At 38.4% G+C, this 22,128-nt stretch overlaps 1 protein-coding gene across 8 annotated transcripts in view; it reads right to left on the bottom strand.

Annotated features, from left to right (window-relative positions):
- Nucleotides 1-15: 15 nt before the first annotated feature.
- The window catches only part of LOC136877210 (zinc finger protein 345), a 240,452-nt gene continuing 218,339 nt past the window's right edge, over nt 16-22,128 (bottom strand). For all 8 annotated transcript variants that reach the window (XM_067151049.2, XM_067151051.2, XM_067151050.2 and 5 more), the window contains one exon: nt 16-10,816. In XM_067151049.2, coding sequence (XP_067007150.2) covers nt 10,247-10,816 — 570 coding nt within the window. In that variant the 3' untranslated portion in view covers nt 16-10,246. The remainder of the gene's footprint in view (nt 10,817-22,128) is intronic.

The following is a 22,128-nucleotide window of genomic DNA, read 5'->3' as shown; positions in this document are numbered from 1 at the left end:
TAAACAAAATGTTGATGCCTAAACGGTCAGTTCTATTAGAAATGGAGTCTACCAAGTGCATTTAGAATTAAATTTACTAGAAAATAGTTTATTGTCTTACAAACAAAAGGAGCATACATAGAGGATATAGAATTAAATTCCCATCACAGACATTCACATACATTTTTTTGAAAACTCTCAATTTGCCAAAAATGTTCACTTCTTATGTTCCATGCTTTTCCAGAATTGAATTGCATGATACTCTTGTGGCTCTTATATATTTTTGTGAGTTCTGTACACTTCTGCGATTCCTCCAAACACTACGCATAAAACTACATCATCAGATAGGAAAAAAATGTGTTTCACTTTATTAAAAATTTGACTTTTGTTAATGTAATCAAGCAAGAAGTGAGTTCTTGTTTTGTCAGAGAACAGCCTCAATGTTTTCTGAGCGTCCTGGTTCTCCTTCTTGGTGAACCCTCTCTTCCAGATGATGCAAAAAGTTATGCAAAGCTGATGCAACTTTATTCAATCCTCCTCCAGAGTGATCTGTCCAAGAATAAATGGATACATTTTTCACACTGGTATTTCTGAGATTTCTTTAATCTACAGTATTAAGATCCCATTTCATGGGTTGAAATGTTTTGTACACTTTCTTGTCCAGTTAATAATGTTACTTACCTCAGACAAATTCACCATTGCTTCATATAAAGATTATGCCCATTCAGAGCATGGTTGATTAAACGTGACACACAACACATACACGCTAACTGTACTGACTGATTCTTAATCTCTTAACTGGGTGTGACAAGTTAATTCGTCTACCAATAGTCGTTACTCAATCGGGTAATGATGAGTTAACTCGTCTAGAGCTTTCAAAAATTGTTATCTGCTGGGCAGAACATGTTATCTCATCTCTTGTTGTTGCTGAGTGTAGTTCCATGATCACTTTATAGATGTCAGTAGGTCCCAGACTTACTGCACCAATATTTCATTTTCTTTTCTTCCGTACATAACGGCTAAACATGCTCGTTTGGATGATTAAACTATTCATCTCATTCATTCAGATGACGAATTAGATGCCAACTCTTTGGATAGCAATGATAGGACAAGTGATGAAAGTGACAGTAGAACTTTCTTCTGAAAATGAAGAAGAGGGAGAAGAAATTAGCTTGCCTACAACAAGTGATGTAGCCACTTTGTACTAGCATAGCCAAAGTAATCCTTGTCCTCCTTTTGCATTTGTATTGGATAGTAAAATAAATATTGAAGCAGTTGCAAGAAGTCAAATCAAATACTGAATTATGGTTTGAATTAACAAATGCAAATCAAAAAAACACTTTTCCCTTTGTGAAAATCAAGATTCAAAGCATAACTTCAGTAGCATAAAACAGGATTTAGAGGTTCTTATGAATGTAGACAAAGGCCCTGTTCTCAACGTTACAGAAGAATGCTTCATTCACTTGGATCAGTTTTTTAACTCCAATTCGACCTGAACAAAATCTGAGAAAAATCTAACATTCTTTTTTGATTTTTTAATTAAAGTCTTTAGGTGTGTCGATCTTACGAATAGACGGTCAATATTTAGCACGATACACAATACCCTATCAAGTTACAAACCCCTACCACACCGTTCACAAGACCTGCCGTACAGCTCAATGAAACCATGAGAATTGTTACTGGTACAGTGAGGTCCACTCCTACTCAGTGGCTGCCTGTTTTAGCAAACATTGCTCCTCCAGATCTGAGGAGAAAAGCAGCAAAAGTACAGTTGCTCAAGAAGACCTTTGCACACAGGAACTCACTTTTGTTCAATGCTTTACGAGATCCACCTGTGACGAGGTTAAAATCCAGGAAGCCACTCTGGACTGATCTACACTCCTATAAAAAATTCAGTGTAACAGCAGAATGGAGACAGCGATGGAAACAATGTCCACCCACCAACGCCTTTCTGATTAAAGACCCAACGAAGAAAGTGCCAGGTTTCGATCTTCCTCGACATGAGTGGTCAAAACTCAACCGTTTCAGAACAGGCCACGGCAGGTGCCGGTATATGATGAAAAAGTGGGGATATTGTGAAAGTGCTGCGTGTGAGTGTGGTGCTGAGAAGCAGACATTGCTGTCCACTGTCAGCATTTAAGGACGGTTTACGGACTCTGCGTGAATTGACACCAAATGCAGTGGACTGGTTGTCGAAGCTGGACATTCTAGTTTAATTACCTCTATATTTTAATTTGTATGTTAATTGTATATTTTTACAGATTATGCTTGTAAATGCCATACGATAATAATAATAATAATAATAATAATAATAATAATAATAATAATAATAATAACAACAACAACAACAACAACAATAATAACAAGACCCGCCTTAAACCTCCTCTTCCTACCCTTTCCTCCCCCAACATGCTCCTTCCCCCTCTCCCCACCAGATATAACCTATCTCGCCACACGCCACCCATCAGAATTAGTCCGTACCTTCTCACAACTTTAGCTTCTCAACACGCTGTCCAAGGTGAGCCACATATACCGTATATTACACACACTTTAGCTTGTCCAGGCCCATCATATTTTAATACTTATAGTTCCTTTGTTTTGATTTCACTTCAGGCTGATTCAAATACTTCCGATTGAAATGAGAAATTTTTGTTCACATGTACTACATCAGAAGAGAAGACAACCAATTACCATTAACAGTTTCTTACTTTATAATTTTATTAATATGTCAATGTATAATTTTAACAAACACAACAAGCCTTTCGAGACGTGTGCAATGAGATATACTAATGCATAGTTCTACAAGTTCTTTACATGAACAAGGTGTTATCAACTAAAATTACGTTTTCACTTTGACAACATTTGAATAACAAGTGTCTTAATGGACTGACAAATTATAGCCAAAGAATCAAACGCAACCGTAAATATGACGTGATGAGTTGAGTATTAGCACATAAACAAATGAACAAAAACAGTGTATCAAGTGATTGCACACAGTGTAAATAAGCATTTCAAAAGACTTTTATACATCAATAACATGTCAAAACTTTTAATTAATCTTTTATTGTTAAAAAACTATTAATGTGTCACAACATCAATTTTAATTATCATGTCCTTTTATGGTTGTTGATGACATTTAAATGTCGAAACCGGTACCATTATTAAATAAATGTTGTAAATAATATCTTATACAGCTCGTAATTTGTATTGAAAAGGTTGAACCTTAAAAAACTTATCTCTGTAATTACCATTGGGGTTGGAAAAAATCCAGGAGTTGATCAGGGCAGGTCGGATACGATAGATGAAAGTGAGGAGCCTGGCACAAGTAGGTGGAAGCAATGCCAGCATTCAGCTAAGGGCCCCGTGGTTGCCGACCCACGCTCCCAAGTTGAGAGGCCCTGGGGCACCTTTTAGTCGCCTCTTACAACAGTCAGCGGATGCCGTGGGTGTTATTCTACCACCTCCCCCCAGAGGGGGTTCTGCAAACGGCCCATTAGTTTTTGTTCAAGAAGATCAATGTTACACAAGCGTACAAATACTTTTGTTTGGCTTAAAAGTCATATTAAGAGAAGAACTATTTAATCTTTTGTATGAAGAGCATTATATTCCATTAATGTGTCCAGATATTAAAGTGATTAGTTACCTTTATGTATATCAAAATTATTTATATTCGTTTGCATAGAGTGTTCCATAAATAAATGGTATGGTTGTTTCTTAATGTCTGTCCCATCACTAATGTTTTCTAATACAGGCATATACTGTGCTGTACTTATTAAACATTACCCTTTGATTTGTTCTTATTTCTATGTAATATGAGGGAGAGTCTACTACACCCACTGTCTCTGGAAAATCACTGGCATTAACAAATCAACCACTGTGCATGCTCATTCCCTGAATCCTCTGAGGATGCTGACGGGTTCTGTATTTTATCTTCACGCACCATTCACTCTGCAAGTCACTGCACCACTGTTCAACCGGTGGTACTACAAACTAATGGATACATAAGGTGCAGTACTGTGCAATAGGGAAACTTTCCATCCTACAGTCTGTTTCAAGTGGAAAGCTAGTTATTAAGTGGGTGGGGATAATGCAACAACATAGCAGAACAATTCCAACTAGAATTTTGAGGCCAAAACGCTTTCTGACAAGGACTAAAAATTAATTTTTAGAATAAAATGATCCAAATTTCTGTCCAATCCATATAGAAGGCATGTTGCTTCAAACTTCGTGCCCAGACTCCCGAGTATGACCAAAAACAACAAAGACTTGACTTTTGCTCAGACCTTAAAGTGCATGCTTTCCAATGCCATTATGGATGATGAAACTTATTTCCCCACATGACCAAACGACAATCCTATCAAGGGAAACGTCCAAGGTTACCTCAACCTAAGAAAGTGAAACAATATAAATTTACTCATTCGGGACAAATATTTCAGGTTTCCCACGGGAATCAACATCTATATCAAAGTGAAACAAGTCGAAAGCAAGACTATCTGATGAGAAATAACTCTTTACAAGGAGTATGTGTAGAAGGATGTGAGGAGTTAGCATTCAGAGGTGAAACAACATCGTGACAATGTACCAGCATTTACTGCTCTCCAGACTCTATTTCTGGCCAAGAACAACATGACCCATTCGCACTACCTTGTACCCTGCTACTTCTTTATATTCCCAAAACAGAAAATGCACTGGAAGGGGTGAAGATTTTAGACAGTGCAAGAAATTTAAACTCAACTGCAGTCCATTGAGGAATGCAGTGTTGCTGGAATTGATGTCTAGCCTCAAAAGAGATTAATTTGAATGTTATGTTTATGTTTATAACATCAATCCAGGAATTTACTGACTTCAACTCTTACAGTTCATACATATAAAGACATAAAGAAATAGGAACTCTTGAAGCACTATATTACTTATACAATATGTACGAGTGAGGGTGAAATCTGCTTAGAGACATTACTGTACCTATCTCTCTGAATCGTATTACTTAAGATCCTTGTTTGAAGAGAATCATTATGAAATTGGCATGATTATAGCGGTATCTTCTCACAACACTTACAATGGAACATTAATTATCCAAACATTAGTCGTACAAAATTTCAATTTTTTAAATTTTTTTAAAATGCATGTTCCTTTCAAAAACCAGTAAAACTTCTACAATGAAAGATTAGTGTAGCTGATGCTGATGATTTTGAGGCAGCATACTTTCCAGCAAATGTCACTGCCCTGATTGAAGCTACGGATCAAATACTTTATAAGGAGCAAGTCCTCAAGTGCTTACTAATAGCAGACAATGACCAAGAGAGCGCTGTTGTTTTTTTTTTTTTTCTTTCAGAAAGGCTAAATCTTAACCGCTTCCCTGCTGCGATCGAATATACTTGAGCTGCCTGAAATGGCCTGCCAGTGCTGTGATAGAGTATATTCGAGCAAGACTTTATGCCACCAGTGTTGCAATAAATATACTCGATCTGCCTTATAACTATGTTATGTGCTTCTGCCATCTATTAGCCACACTATAAACCAATTAGTTTATATTATTTTCGTGTGTAGTTTTGCAGGAAAACATTTTTATTTTGTCACGCAGTTGTAAACATTATGGCTGCCATGTACAAACGTAAGATGCGTCTGGAGGAAATCTTACAATTCTAGAGGACATAGAGTCCGATGTGGATTTCGATAGTGACGGTTGTGATATTGAGGATATTAGTGAAGCGAAAGTGATATTGATAGTGCCAGAGAGAGGAAGAAATAACAGTGACCTAGCCCTGCCCACACGGTCGGATGCATTTTAAGTGCCAAATAGGAATTTGATCCCTGAATGCCCTGAAATTATTTTGAGGTATTTGGCAGAGGTACCAAACGAAACAAACAAACAGTTCAAGTTAGGTTCATGACAAGTTCTGCTCTACTTTTATCAATATTGTGCGTTTAATTTAGTCTTTCTGCTGTATGGATTGCTACTGTGCATAAATACTGACTCCTAGATTCCAAGTATGAGCCGTCTTGAACAAACTGGCGAGTTAAAATATTGCCTCAAAATATTATTCTGTAGTTAGTGGTTATATGTTAAGTTCAAATTCATGATAATCTATGTTGAGGTTGTTGGCTGAAATAATCCAGCAATGTGAAAAGGTTAAGCACTGCAACTACATGTTAGTTTTCTAATGTTTGAAATACATAACAGGAGAAATCAAAAAGAACGACTTCAAAGACCAGCAGAGTAATAACCTCAGAGATTCGGATTTGAAGCCTGTGATGAAGAAGATGCGAAGTGATGCTGATCCAAGTTTTCAAACTTTAAATGAAGATGGAATTATAAAATGCATTCAGGAAGCATTGAATAATGAAAACGGTGATGATGGCTACAATAACAAGGGGCCAACATATGCAAAGGGATTTGGAAACAGTGATGATGTAATATAAACAATAACTTGAACAGTACTCTATTTAATTTCATTTGCTGAAGGGAAATAGGGAGTTCAAGACTTCACTGCTACAAAACTAAGGTGGTTACTTCACATAATAAGATACTGTGGCATTTCTATCAATTAGTGTATGTAAAGACAGTGACTTACAACAGTGCAGCGTAGCGTGATTTGAACATCTGCTAGTCAGTGCAGCGTTCACAACATACAACTGCGATGTTATGATTGTCAGTTTTCTCATGTGACTGTGTCTCTTTGATACAGCATACGGGCAAGTGCAGTATATTATGTATGGCCTATAATGCTGTCTTCCCTCGGGTTTACTTGCGTCTTTCCTCGAAACGTCAAGGTTAATTTGTTCCAGTTGAACATTATTTAGTTCAGTATGGAGTGGACTCAAGAGGAAACTCACTTTTATTAAGTTGTACAGAGAGGATGTGGGGGCAATTTGATGATCAAAAGAAAAATAACCAAGAGGGAGATGGCATAAGCAAAGAAGAGTAGTGGAAGAGGGAAAGGTGAGTAATGTTGTAATGCTTCCATTACTAAAAATTGTTTGCCACCAACATTTCTGTTCCTTCTTAAAAAGCATAACAATAACGCATATGTCCAACAACTCTGCAACATGTTTGGCAACACACATCATCATCTCGCTTGCTTTTGCACTGCAAGTCAGTCATTACTTGGGCCTGGATTTTTAGGTAGCATAAACCTTCACTTTAGGTTTCTTGTATTCTTAAAATAGGTTATTTTAGGTTTTGCCTCCAGGATCAATATAGGCAGCAATAATTTTCTGTTTTCGTAGTTCTGTAAAATTTATTTATGTACTTATTTCACAAAAATTTACATTGTCATATTCATATAAAACACACAGAGAATACTCCTTACTGTTTCCTTTGTAAGTTACTTTTTGGCATTGCAGTAAATAACAACGTACATACCGAAATTGTTTGGCGTAAATGATTTCCTGTTGTCACGTAACACATTCTTCTATGATGAAAAAGTTCTTTCAACGGAACATGACGTTATTGGAGTGTAGTACATAGATGCTAATGCAGCAGGTTGTAGGGGTAATTTTCCTGAATACTTTTCTCCCTGTAATACTGAATCGATGACTTTCATATCTTCGAAACCAGGATTGCGTAGAAGAATCTTCTGCAACTTCGAAGAACATGCCACTCCCAATGGCCCAGGTATTTCTCTTTTGGAAACATTGCCAATGATATCCAGGAAATCTTTGAATGGCAAGGTTGCACTTTACAACTGGAGAATAGCTTCTGGTATAAAACAAAAATGTGTCTTAATATATGCTAGGGAAGCGACGAAGGTCGGGCATTCGAGCGATTTCTTGGTCTTGGCGATGCAGGAAGCTTCTGTTTCATCCAAGTCATTGACAACATTTTAAATTCCTTCTAGGTGCTCAGCATAGTAAATAGCAGCAGACAGCCAAGTTCCCCAGCGGGTAAATGTCGGCTCAGGTGGAAGAGGTGTTGCCGATAGTTTCTCTTTGAACAAATATATACATGTTGGGGCTTTTAAGAAAACTTTCTTGACTGAAGAAACCACGCTGTTTACGTCACTTAAGCTGCTTCTAATCTCCTCCATAAGGTGGTGCAGGCCGTGGGCCAATCACGTAACGTGTAGCATACTCGGGTAGAAGGACTGTAGGACCTGCCCTGCCTTCAACATGTAGAGACCACTCTCTGTCATTAACAAAAGAAACTTACTATCTTGATTCTCTGCTAGCCACAATACGTGTAAAACATCCCTCACTGCGTGGGCTATTGTGCTGTTGTTAGTCTGTTCTATTTCTTTACAAAGAATTAGATGAGGGTTACCTGGTTCATTTTGATCCAGCTTACCTACTACCACATTCACAATGAAGTGACCGCAACTGTAAGATGTTTCATTGACAGGACACCAAATATAGTGATCGCCTATATCTTCTCTTATTTCATCTAATGTCTTCTGGTAAACAGGATGCAAATAATTTTTCCTTAAAGTGGATTCATTAGGTAAATTGCAGCCACTGATGTCTCCCAAGAATGTTTTCATGGTCAGGTTACTTAGCACATTCCATGGGACGTTTACAGACACCAATGCCTGACATAGGCAAAAGTTCAAGTTATTTTCATGCTGCCAGCTCTGGAAGAAATAAACCTTTGCATACTGTTGGTGCTGAACTTATTTCTCCTCGCTACGCTAGCCATGGGAGCAGCTGCAGATTTATGCTCACATTTAACCTGAAATGAAGAATCCAAATCCTAAGTACTCTTCAGTAAGCAAGTTAGGGTATTGCAATGTAGGTTTTAGGTCAGTTATGGGAAAGTTACTTCTTTGGAGCATGCCTGACAGAAGACTACTCAACCATGTGATGTAGATGTTGATTCCCATAGGGAATCAGAAATAATTGTTCCGAATGAGTAAATTTATAATACCAATATAAATGGTCCGTTATTGGACATTATAAATTTTCCAGCTAACTCATTCCTGGTTGCCAGCGTTTCGCCCCCATGTGCTAGGCTGGGCTCATCAGTTGGTACCTAGCACACCTACCAAGACGCTGGATAGTGCATACCGTGGAGGCCACTGCGTAGGCTAATTGTAGCCACCGGCAGTGCCAATGCACTATGAGAGACATTGTCTCATTATCAAAAATTGATGCCTGCTTGGCCATCAGATGATGTAGGTTAAAACCTAAAAATCCGGGTCCTAGTCAATACTTTAAGATACATAGCAATTTGAAAATATCATGTAATTGATCCATATTGAAATGGATTTCCTATAAAGGAATACAATTAAAAGGATCCACGTTAGTCAATACAAATTAGGTCTTAAAGAACTTCAAGAACTAGTACCAAAAGAGGTACATGTTTTGGACTTTATTTGGTCTTGTTCAGCCATAAAAATCAATTATGATGATAAAGCCAATACAAATGACACTGATAAGATATTACAACATAACACTGAAAAGAACTTTTGTAAAAAGTAGTCATATTAAAGTTGTTTTTATCTTAATTGTAAAAATTTCCATTAAAAATTAGCAATCACCCACACATTACAAACATGAGAAGCACTCATTCCTAGACAGTTTCTCACTAGTACGCCGTCTTGACGAGAAGGAGTATGTAGTCATACTGTACTGAATTTGTTAGATCAGAGAATTGTTCAACGGTATAGAAGTGCTTGAAGAACACATTTAATGAAGGAAAAAACAAAGATGTAATTGATTAAAATATGTCACCACAGAACTTTGCATTCAGTTCAACATGCTACATGGAATTCTTAAATGATGCAACACACTACTTTCCAGTGTTACGTTGTAATATTTCTATTAGTTTTATCATCATAATTGATTTCTACAGCTGAACAAGGCCAAATAAATGCCAAAATACATTTCGTTTCTTGTACTAGTTCTTAAAGTTCTTTAAGACCTAATTTGTATTGACTAAGGTGGAACGTTTTAATGTATTCCTTTATGCGAAATTCATGTGAGTTAAGGTACTGCATAGCAATGGTAAAATTATCTCAGAGAAATTTTTAAATGTTGTAGCTTTTAGGTTCAGTTATATGAACAAGCAAATACTCGAACCTTAGATAGTCCCAATAAGTTCAGAGAATAGATGTTCCATTTTACTTCAGTTCCTTGGCTGAAGTGAATCATTTTGATAACGGCATCTACTGCATAATTTATTTACGTAGACCTGAACACTTACTAACTCCTCTTAGCTCATATCACTAGGTGTCTTTAATTCAGCCTCATGAGCAAGGAATTCTACCAATTTGATAACAGTATTTTCTCCACATCATTCCTTTACATAGACCTGAACACTCACTAACTATACTTAGCTCATATCACTAGATGTCTTTAATTCAGCCTCTCGAGAAATGAACTCCGTCATTTTGATGTCAGCATGTCTTCTACGATGTCTCCGCATGTCGCCTGCTTGCGTAAACCTGTGTCCACAAACATTACACTCAAATGGCTTCTCACCTGTATGAACGCGCATGTGTTGCGTGATAAAAGATTTACGAGCAAACTTTTTCCCACACACTCCACATGAATGCTTGCGATCGCCTGTGTGTGTCAGATGATGCTGTAAAAGATTGGGCCTCGAGCGAAACTCTCGACCACACCACTCGCATATGTACGGCTTGAGTCCAGTGTGAATACGTTCGTGGTCTTGGAGGCTGAGTTTTGTAGAAATACGTTTACCACAAAAGCGACAAATCCACTTGAACAGCTTGGTACTACCCTTAGAGTTCTTATCATTCTCTGGCGCAGTGGAACCTCCAGCATTATGTGAACACTCAATGTGAGCCATCAGATCCTTCATGCGTTCGTAAGTTGCTTCACACTGATTGCATTTGTGTTCCCATTGATTTGGAGGCTTGTGAAGTTTACGATGCTTTAACTGAAACATTCAAAGATAAACATCAATACAAATTCTATATAACTGAATTGTCTGGAAAGTTTGGAGGACTTTTTCATATTTAATGTAAAAGCTATACTCTCAAAAACACAGAATATGTTGTACCAGCAAACATTTGATTGTACAGTAAAACCTTGATTATCAATTCTAATGGCCGGGAAGGAGTGAACGGTTAAAAAAAACAAAATGGATAATCCATACTACTAATTTTAATGGACTTTAAAGTACATAAAATACATACCGTTTAACCTTAAAATGCAGTGCATTAAACCCTCTTTAAAACCAAAATGTCGTCAAAGCTGCAATAATACATACTAAATATTCACCTAAATTACCAGCAGAAAATAAATAATTAATTTACCTGGTGTCATTTAAGCTGCTTTAAAAAAATCCCTTACCATTGAGCATCCGAAAGTAAACTTGTAGTTTTGAGGCGAGTCTCATATAATCTATGGTTAAAAAAAGACTTTTTCTTGTACAAAAATTAGATCTCCTCTCTCAGCCAAATCATATTTGTTCTAGTTTGGATGCTCAATGGAACCTATTTCAAGCCCAAGTTGACAATAGATTATTTATTGTATTATCAAACAAACAACAAACCCTAGAGAACACTAAACTCAGCAATAACCATGCTAAAGAAACCAACAAAAACATCACGATTAACATGCCCAACCAATTTCACCCTCCAATCACAAATTTGTCCAATGTACCAATGAATGAAGACAAAAGTTCCCTTTTAGCCAGGGTCCCTAAACACAATTGGCCTAATTTTAACACACTGAACACAGCCATCACTACAACAGTAGAATCAGAATTAGCCATTAGCAAAATGCCACCAGATAAACAAGACAAAGTAAGAACTGAAGTAAAAAGAAAATTGAACTCCATTCTTAACCCACAAGATAATATGAACTCCCGTAATTCACCCCTTACTCTTCATGACAATAGCTACAAGGATTTGATTCTCATACAAAAGCAAATACATGCTCTCAAAAAGAAAATCAATGATAATAATCTTATAATTACGAAAGGAGATAAAGGTAACACTACCGTCATAATGGACAAAAACAAATATGTAAGCAAAACAAATCAATTTTTTAAAGATAGCTCATTCTCTACAGTAAATAAGGACCCTACTCCGAAAATCCAACATCAACTTAAGCAGACCCTCAAGAATACTTCATATCTATTGACAGATCAAGAAAAAACTAAATTAATTAATATGAACCCAGGTTTAGCCGATGCCAAAGCCCTCCCCAAGATACACAAAACTGGCGTCCTCATTCGCCCGATCATTAACTATAGACCGAGTCCGTTATATAAATCTTCACAACTCATTCAAAAAATTTTAAGAAGAAATTATTATTTTTTGTCGAACAAATCCATCAAAAACACTAAAGAATTGATCGATAAATTAAAAAATTTTAACATTCAATCCAATCATTCATCCACTCATTTGATATTGTAAACATGTATCCTAGTATAAATATCTCCAAGGTATACCCCATCATTCAAAACAATTTAAGCAAATACAGCGGCCTAAGTATTAGAAATACAGCATTTCATGTCTATGCTTAAATTAGTTATAGCAACAATTATTTCACTTACGATAATTTTATTTATCAACAAGAAGGATTGGCTATGGGATCACCAGCCTCAGGTTTCTCAGCCGAGATTTACTTGGATTTCTTGGAACACACCAAAATTGATAATAATAACTTTGACAACATCCTTTTCTGAGCAAGATTTGTAGATGACATGATAGTAATTATGGATGAGAGCATCACAGACGCTGCTACCATCCTCATTAATCTAAATAACACTGACCTGCATATAAAATTCATACTTGAATCCGAAATTGAACAGAAAATTAATTTTTTAGACTTCAGTCACTACAATCCGTCAAGATTCTTCGCACCCCCAAATTCACAAACGAACAGCGTACAACAGCATGGTGTACCGAGCCTTCACTGTTCAAATGCCTAAAAGAGACCTCAAAAATGAGTTGAACACCATTCATAATATAGCTAAAACTAATGAATACAACAGTTTCTTTATTGAAAAATATTCAATAAATATCACCCCTCTACCACTTTGAAAAAAGATAAACAAACCAACTCCTCCCTTTCTATCTTCAAGTTCAACAAACAAATTTACAAAGTCACCAACATCTTTAAAAAGCATGATGTAAAAGTAGTTTTCAAAACCAACAATAGGAATGCACAAGTCTTACATAATGCCACATCCATAAACAAGTTCAATAGTTTTTCAAAATCAGGAGTATACAGGATTATTTGTAACAGTTGTAATTCTTCTTATGTCGGACAGACTGGGAGGAATTTTTATATAAGGTACTCGAAACACGTCAATGCCCTGAAGTACAATAAATTTTCAGCTGTAGGACAGCATATGCATGACTATAATTACAAATTCACAGACATAAAACAAGATATGGAAATTCTCAAAATCATCAACAAAGGACCCCTTCTTAATATTACTGAAAGCTCCTTATACATATAGATCAATATTTTAACCCAAATCATAATCTTAATGACATTTCATAAAAGCCAAATATCCTATTTGACCTTCTAATTGCCATTTTTAGAAACATCAAACCAACAAGTCATAATTCGTTTTTTTCATAATATTCACAGCACCTTTCCTCAGCAGCCATCTCTTTTCCCCACATCCTTCGGCCCCGCCTTAATTCCCCCCTTTCCCTCCACCCCACCCCCTCACCTTTCCCGACCTTCCCCCCATGTCCCACCTCTCTCTCCTTGCCCCGCCCCTTCCTTTTCCTTTGAATCTCACAACCGTTAGTATGAGGCACACAACAATTAGGCTACACACCACATGCCACAACAAGAGGTAAGTCTCATATAACCTATGCTATTTGATTAACGCTCTCTCCTTCAATCCATTAATTTTATCTAATTTTATCATTTATTCAGGTTAACTTCATGGACACCGCAATGAATTGCAAATTTATACCAGCCACGAATTATGTGTAAGTTTTAACCATATCTTCATGTGCCGTGTTGACAATGTCCAACAGAATTTCAGCATGATTTTAACAAGCACTACGGAAACATTTCATTTCATTTATTTACGTTGGTTGATATGGAAACACCGTCTAGCAGTTCTGCGCCAGCAGGTGGTTATTTACAGTGGTGTCCAGTGGCTTGCATACTGCTAACACCACTCAAGTAGATTCGGTGATTGATGATCTGACTACAAAATCAATATTTACCAGTTCCTGTTTTGCAATTGAAATTGTAATGATTAGCAGTGATGGAACTAACAAATTCTATGAATATTAATGTAGGAAAGAGTCTGGATGATGAGCATACTTCAGAATTTAGAGCCTAATTTATTTTTCAAATTTTACACATAGTTCATCCCACATTTTAATGTCAATTATTTGTTTGTACATTTGTTTTTATATCGATGGTGTGTTTGTATATTTGTTTAGTTATTAAATGTATTACATTATGGCTGAAGATGACCAGCCAAGGCCGAAACTAGTCCCTAGTTTAGTAATGTAATTCAATAATATTGCATATTATAGTATTGATAAAGGTGGACCATTACAACATTAATTTAATATTTATAATTGTGATCACAATTCAATTAAAAGATATAAATCTCATTACGAGTGATCCATATTGAACTGTGATTACAATAGTATTTAAATAATATATTATTAAGGCCCACCTTTTCAATACAAACTGTACAATATTTTAAATTACATATATGTTCAGGGACTAGTTTCGACTTAACAGTAGGTCATCATCAGCCTGAAGCAAATCAAACACAAATGTATCGAAGAAATTAAACAATGTAAAGACAAAAAGGTCTTAAAAATGTACATACCATGTAAGAAATTAAGATAAGATTCGAGAGATGTGCTGCACTATGTTAAAAAAATAGCTCTATGATTGAGATTCATACAAAATCCAGCACGCCGTACAACATTAAAAAAGTTGTTAAAGAAAGAGATCCTTAAATTGCTGGTCAAGGAATTCAATATAGGCTGGCTCCTTAAAGATGCTGATTTCCATTTAAAGACCAACTGAGCTGACGTCACGCTGTCTTCTCAAGATATTCATAAATTCAGTACACATGGATGCGAAGCATGATGGTAGAAAGGCTCTTCTGTTTTTAGAATCTTGAAGGATGATGATTGTTGCGCGTGGAGGCTTAATACATAATAGTAAATAAAGGTGGTCGGATTTCGCAGGTCAATGCAGACCATACAGTTGACATTGAATAAATGTCAGCTAAGACAGAAAGAGTTAAGTTAGGGGGAAGAATATATTTAAATGAAATATGCCATACGGGAATTACAGTACGGTACCATACCTCGTGCTGTAACAAGCTAAGCGGAGCTGGAAATGAAGCATGAATGAGGAGTGGAGTGGGTGAGGTTCAAATGAAGTTTTGTGGAGGAGGTGCGGGGAGAAAGAAAGGAGAGAGGAAGGAAGGGAAGCGGAAAGAGAAGAAGGGGGTGCGGGGATTATCAAGGCGGGGCTGAGGGATACGGGAATATAGAAGACTGCCTAAGTAAAGTACTGTAAATAGAACGAAAAATCAGACTTTGCCTATTTGATTTTGTGTTTCTGAAAATGGGAATGAGCAGCTCAAGCAGAATATTTGTTTTTTTGGAAATGTCATTAAGACTGTAATTTGGATTTAAATATTGGTCCAAATGTATAAAGCAGTTCTCTGCTATGTTAAGGGGGGGTCCTTTATTCATAATTTTGAGGATTTCCATATCATGCTTAATGTCAGTAAACTTATGATTGTAATTGTTCATGTGTTGTCCTACTGTTAAAAATTTATTTATTGTTGAAAAATTATTGTACTTCAGATTTCTCTCGAATCTTATCTTAATTTCTTACATGGTATGTACAATTTTAAGACTTTTGTATCTTTACATTGTTTAATTTCTTTGATACATTTGTGTTTGATTTGCTTTAGGCTGATGATGACCTACTGTTAGGTCGAAACTAGTCCCTGAACATATATGTACAGTAATTTAAAACATTGTACAGTTTGTATTGAAAAGGTGGACCTTAATATTATATTATTTAAATACTATTGTAATCATAGTTCAATACGGATCAAAACTATGAAGTTTATATCCTATGACTATTTTCAATAGTCTTCATCAGTGAACCCATGAAAATCGTCAGCAACCTCTTCGACATCAACATACAATTTTCTCCACGATCGAGTGATGTTCTGAACCGTTACTAGATCCCATGATTTCTGGGCAAGATAAAGCACTTCTTTAAGGCAGAGCTTTTTCCAAAACTCAACCATTGATGTTTCTTCGGAAGGTAAGAGGCCTACCAATTCCAAGTTGCGATAATGCCTTGGTCCATCGCCTGAATTAATGAAGTTACATTAGGTAGCAAATAGGAAAAAAAAAATGTTTCCATCCTCTGAATTCAACTCTGTATCAACAGGGTGAGAGGGTGCATTATCAAGAAAAGGACGGCTTTTCATGGCAAGCCTTTGGACGCCAAGAAATCTCAAACCCACGGGACAAACTTATTATGGAACGAAGTCCTGACAATATCGCATGTCATCCATGCAGATTTGTTATGACAATAATCTACTGGGAAATATTTAATCGCTGTTCCTTTGAAAGAACACGGATTTTTTGCTTTACCAACAACAGCTAATTTTAATTTATGGACGCCACTAGCATTCACACAGCACAAGATGGTAACACGCTCTTTACTAGATTTGTGACCAGGAGCTGATTTCTCTTCAGCAGCTGCTAGTGTTTTACTGGGTAAGCACTTCCAATACAGTCCAGTTTCATCGGCACTGTACACTTGACCTGGAACGAAATTGTATCTCTCAATTATGCGCTTAATCTAGTATCTAAAGTTTTCTGCTGCACTGCCGTCACCACTTAGTTTTTCTCCTTCGATGTTTAATTCTCGAATGCCATGTCTGTCCTTCAATCTCTGTAGCCAACCATTGGACGCCGGTGAGGACCCTGAGAGCCCCGTCTTTTCGAGAAAAATTTGTGCCTGCCTTGTTATCATAAAACCACTAATAGGTACACCTTCGCCTCTCTTTTGCTGAAACCACGTGAATAACGCAGCATCCAGTTTTTTTAAATATGATACTTTCATTGTTTTCCTTTTAGCTGACGAACTGTCAGAACTCGCTGCACACTGCAACACTTTGTCTTTATTCTTCATTAGGTCCTGCACTGTTGTCACACCCACACCGAGCTCTGATGCTGAATTTGAGACTAGTTCACCTTTCTTTAACCGTTGGATTATATTAACTTTATTTTGTATGGTTAAAACTACAAGTTTTCTTTTTACTGCAGATTCGATCTCATCATTTCTTGGCTGTTAGAATGGAAAATAAATGTTTAACTTTCTCGATCACTCTCACATTTCTTTACTTTGCACTACAGTACAGAATGTAGCCTACCTGTCTACTAATAGCGGAGGTTGACTATGATGAACCGCTAGGCTGGTTTCCGATTCCTGTGCATTGTGAAATATTTACGATGCAGTAGCCTGTAGGATGCTAAATGGTTTATTTTGTCACCTATTCAATTCATATAAATTTTACATTTAGGAATTTACACTGACTGACAGAGCAAATGCAACACCAAGAAGGAGTGGTTCGAAAGGGATGAAAGTTGGGGAAAAAACAGAGACGGCACGGACGAATAATTGATGTTTATTTCAAACCGATATGCAGGTTACACAATGCGCACGGCATCGACTCAGTAGGATGTAGGACCACCGTGAGCGGCGATGCACGCAGAAACACGTCGAGGTACAGAGTCAATAAGAGTGCGGATGGTGTCCTGAGGGATGGTTCTCCATTCTCTGTCAACCATTTGCCACAGTTGGTCGTCCGTACGAGGCTGGGGCAGAGTTTGCAAACGGCGTCCAATGAGATCCCACACGTGTTCGATTGGTGAGAGATCCGGAGAGTACGCTGGCCACGGAAGCATCTGTACACCTCGTTGAGCCTGTTGGGAGATGCGAGCAGTGTGTGGGCGGGCATTATTCTGCTGAAACAGAGCATTGGGCAGCCCCTGAAGGTACGGGAGTGCCACCGGCCACAGCACATGCTGCACGTAGCGGTGGGCATTTAACGTGCCTTGAATACGCACTAGAGGTGACGTGGAATCATACGCAATAGCGCCCCAAACCATGATGCCGCGTTGTCTAGCGGTAGGGCGCTCCACAGTTACTGCCGGATTTGACCTTTCTCCACGCCGACGCCACACTCGCCTGCGGTGACTATCACTGACAGAACAGAAGCGTGACTCATCGGAGAACACGACGTTCCGCCATTCCCTCATCCAAGTCGCTCTAGCCCGGCACCATGCCAGGCGTGCACGTCTATGCTGTGGAGTCAATGGTAGTCTTCTGAGCGGACACCGGGAGTGCAGGCCTCCTTCAACCAATCGACGGGAAATTGTTCTGGTCGATATTGGAACAGCCAGGGTGTCTTGCACATGCTGAAGAATGGCGGTTGACGTTGCGTGCGGGGCTGCCACCGCTTGGCGGCGGATGCGCCGATCCTCGCGTGCTGACGTCACTCGGGCTGCGCCTGGACCCCTCGCACGTGCCACATGTCCCTGCGCCAACCATCTTCGCCACAGGCGCTGCACCGTGGACACATCCCTATGGGTATCGGCTGCGATTTGATGAAGCGACCAACCTGCCCTTCTGAGCCCGATCACCATACCCCTCGTAAAGTCGTCTGTCTGCTGGAAATGCCTCCGTTGATGGCGGCCTGGCATTCTTAGCTATACACGTGTCCTGTGGCACACGACAACACGTTCTACAATGACTGTCGGCTGAGAAATCACGGTACGAAGTGGGCCATTCGCCAACGCCGTGTCCCATTTATCGTTCGCTACATGCGCAGCACAGCGGCGCATTTCACATCATGAGCATACCTCAGTGACGTCAGTCTACCCTGCAATTGGCATAAAGTTCTGACCACTCCTTCTTGGTGTTGCATTTGCTCTGTCAGTCAGTGTATTATTAATTCCGCTTGAGACATATTTCGCCCTTCATTGAGGGCATCAACAGTCAAATTACCTCCTCAAGGCAAAAGTCAGGTACCTGATAGTATTTAACATGCACAAATTAATACACATTACAATGGGAAAATTAAGTATGAGAAACTCTTGTACAATGGTTATGGTTAAACAATATAAGTTTAAAGAATAAGAAGTCAGCACCAATGCTTAAAATTACTGGGTAATTATAGCAGAGTTCAGCAGTGGTGCTCTGAAGAATAATTGATGCACTCATAGGAAATGATAAAGTTTATAAAATTATTTACAGTATAAAAGTCAGGGGGAAAGGGTATAGTGCTCGGCGTCAATGTTTGTAACAAAAATTACTGTCAATGGTTGGTAACTATACAGTAAATTTACATTATCCAATTGAACAGTTGAGAATTTACAGTTTATATACATATTTACAAGAGAACAGCTTGGTAAGCAAGGATATAAAAAAAAAGTCTAGTACCACGTGCGTCCCGTTGTTTTAATCGTTGGAAGATGATTGTAGCATTGACATATCAGAAATATGCAGAGTGATTTAATCTTAGTTTATAATCACAGGGGGCAGGGAAAATATTCCATAGCCAAATGAGGTTCTATACGCATCAAACAGAAAGTTGTCTGGTTGAAGCACGGGGTCCGGTACGGTGAACTGGTCAGCGTGGACGGAGACTCAATGGGTGTCATTGAGTAAACGGTGCATTTGAATGGCAACAATGATGGAAGTTATTTGTAGGTAATTGTATTACTGGGAATATGTTGCGGGTTGAATCCTTCGCTTTTTCTTAGTTGACTTCTTGTAGCTTGGAATGATGTGTGAAAACATTGGTGTGAGATGCCAGTGAAAGTCAGAGCGATGTAGCTGGGACGAGGCATCTCTTCATTTTGTCTGTGAAGAGGAACCATAGTGGCATGCCATATTCATGCCGATGTGCGCTGGAATTCTAGCGTGTTGTTGGAAGTTGTGCTGTATGAAGTGGAAGTTATCTGTAATCGAGATGTTAATAGTATTAGTTGGTGTGTAAGAAAAGATCATGGTAAGTAATGAAGAGTAAATGTTATGTTACATACCTGATGTGTCGTTGAGAGGCAATTTGTTGATGGATGTTGGTTGACTATGAAGGAGGCTCAGTCAGTAATAAGCACATGTGGTTGGCAATGGCGGCGGGAAGGGGTGGGGAGCTTTGGGAGGGAGGAGCATGGGCGGAGTTCATGCGCAGAGGTGAGCTGTCGGAATGGAGGAAGGTAGAGTGGAGGGGTGAGCTTGTTATGTGTTGGGAGTGCTGGTTGATAAAGTGTTGGTTTGTAAAAAGAGGGAGGGGAGGGGGGGAGATGTATGGACTCGAAAATTATGTGGATAGTATTGATGTCTTTTTATTAATGCAGTTGAATGTTATTCGCTTGTGTTGGGTATTGTAGTGTTTTTGTTGGTCGAGTGGCTTTTATTTCTCATATTGTATCGATGGGGTCGTAGTGGAGGGGGAAGTGCTTGGGTGGGAGGAGGTATGGGCTTGCTGTCATTGCGTGTGGGGGACTTGGTGGGAATGGGAGAGGTGGGGGGGGGGGGGGGAAGGGGTAACTGTCGACGTGCTGGGTGAGTTAGTTAATGTGGTATTAAAGATTTTAGACAAGTTGTTGCCTTGAAAATTCATTTTTTGTAGCAAGGAGGGAATTTGTTCATAAAGGGTTTTTTTAATATCTATTATCTCATTGAGGTTTTTGTCTTTATTGAAGTGTTGGTCTAGATAGATGTATAGGTTCTCAAACTCAGTCATTAGTTTACCTTTCTCAACTCTTTTTAGGATTTTTAGGTCTTGTTCTATTGTGGTGAAGTGGTGGCCAGTGTCCCTCATGTGGGTGCTCATTGCGGAAAATTTAGTATGTTTTTGAGCATTGTAGTGTTCTAAATAACTTATCACTTGCAGTAGCCTGTGGTGAAAATATTTAACCTTGACAGAGAACGATATGAAAGACCTACGTACAGTACTCGGAGATGTTACATGATACCAAATAAGTCGTAGGTATCATTCTGAAGTAGAAATGACCAGCATACTGTACTCTACACTCCATGGGCTGGGAGAGGGCAGATTACAGTACATTATTCGTCAAAAATGGAATGGATAATAAAGTTTGTGACTTTTGAATTTGAATAGTATCCCGCTTCTTTTGTAACAGTTAAAAGTTAAATACTTTTACACTACATAAAATTACATAGTAAAAAAATGTATGAAGTCATGTCTCCAATGTCGGTCTATGCGCGTGTACGTACAGTAGTTACTGTACGTTATGATCGTGGACTCTATCACAGATGTTTCATGTATTTAAAAAATTGTATTACGAGAAACTTCTAATTGCGCTCTCAGACTGAAAAGACTCTTACAGACACTTGAAGTGCGCCTGCGCTATGAGTTGAGTGTATTTACTGTTTCTACATTGGTTGTTCCCCCTCCTGTTACCTTCCCCTTTCCTTCTCAAGCGTAGTCTTGGTGGCTGGTTGTATCCAGCGTTTGATCCTCATTATTTATTTGTTGCTCTCTAGAGTATCTACTTGGGGGTTCCTTTCGAACCCGAGGCTTCTGGGCTGTGAACATCGGAGCGTAAGTCGTGAGTGAATGTTGCATGTGTATATTGAGTGAAAGGTTAATGCTTGTGGCCGCGAATGGGTGTGTAATTGGATTAGAGTTGTGCTTCTGTGTGTGCTGTGCTGTGTGGATGTGCCGGGTTCGTAGTCTAGGGGCCTATGGCCAGTTGAAGGTCGTTTCTTTTTGTAGTATGTATTTTTCAAATGTTATATTCTAGTACTAATTGTGTTTCTCGTATAATACTTGTGAGTAAAAGATATTATGTTCTCGGCTGTATATACGAGGCCAATAGGAGTATACTGGATTATTTTGAAAAGGTTCTTCAGTTATGGTACTATAAATATGTTGTTACCATTGAATAAAAGACAGATGAATTTACAGATGGAAAGCTCCCTAACCTCGGTCCACCTAGCTTCCTCTCTGGGCATGTTCCTGTTTTCCTAGGCCCTAATGCTAGCACCTTCTCAACTCAGGAGTCGGAGAGTTAATGTACAGTCGGTCCAAAACAGAATACTGTATCAAGATACCTTGTCGTCAAGAGCCGGGCTGAGTGGCTCAGACAGTTGAGGCGATGGCCTTGTGACCCCAGCTTGGCAGGTTCGATTCTAGGTCAGTCCGGTGGTATTTGAAGGTGCTCAAATACA

The sequence above is a fragment of the Anabrus simplex genome, chromosome 7 (assembly GCF_040414725.1).
Source record: "Anabrus simplex isolate iqAnaSimp1 chromosome 7, ASM4041472v1, whole genome shotgun sequence".
NCBI lineage: Eukaryota > Metazoa > Arthropoda > Insecta > Orthoptera > Tettigoniidae > Anabrus > Anabrus simplex.
The sequence above is the reverse complement of the archived record's forward strand: the minus strand, read 5'-3'. Positions and strand labels throughout refer to the sequence as shown.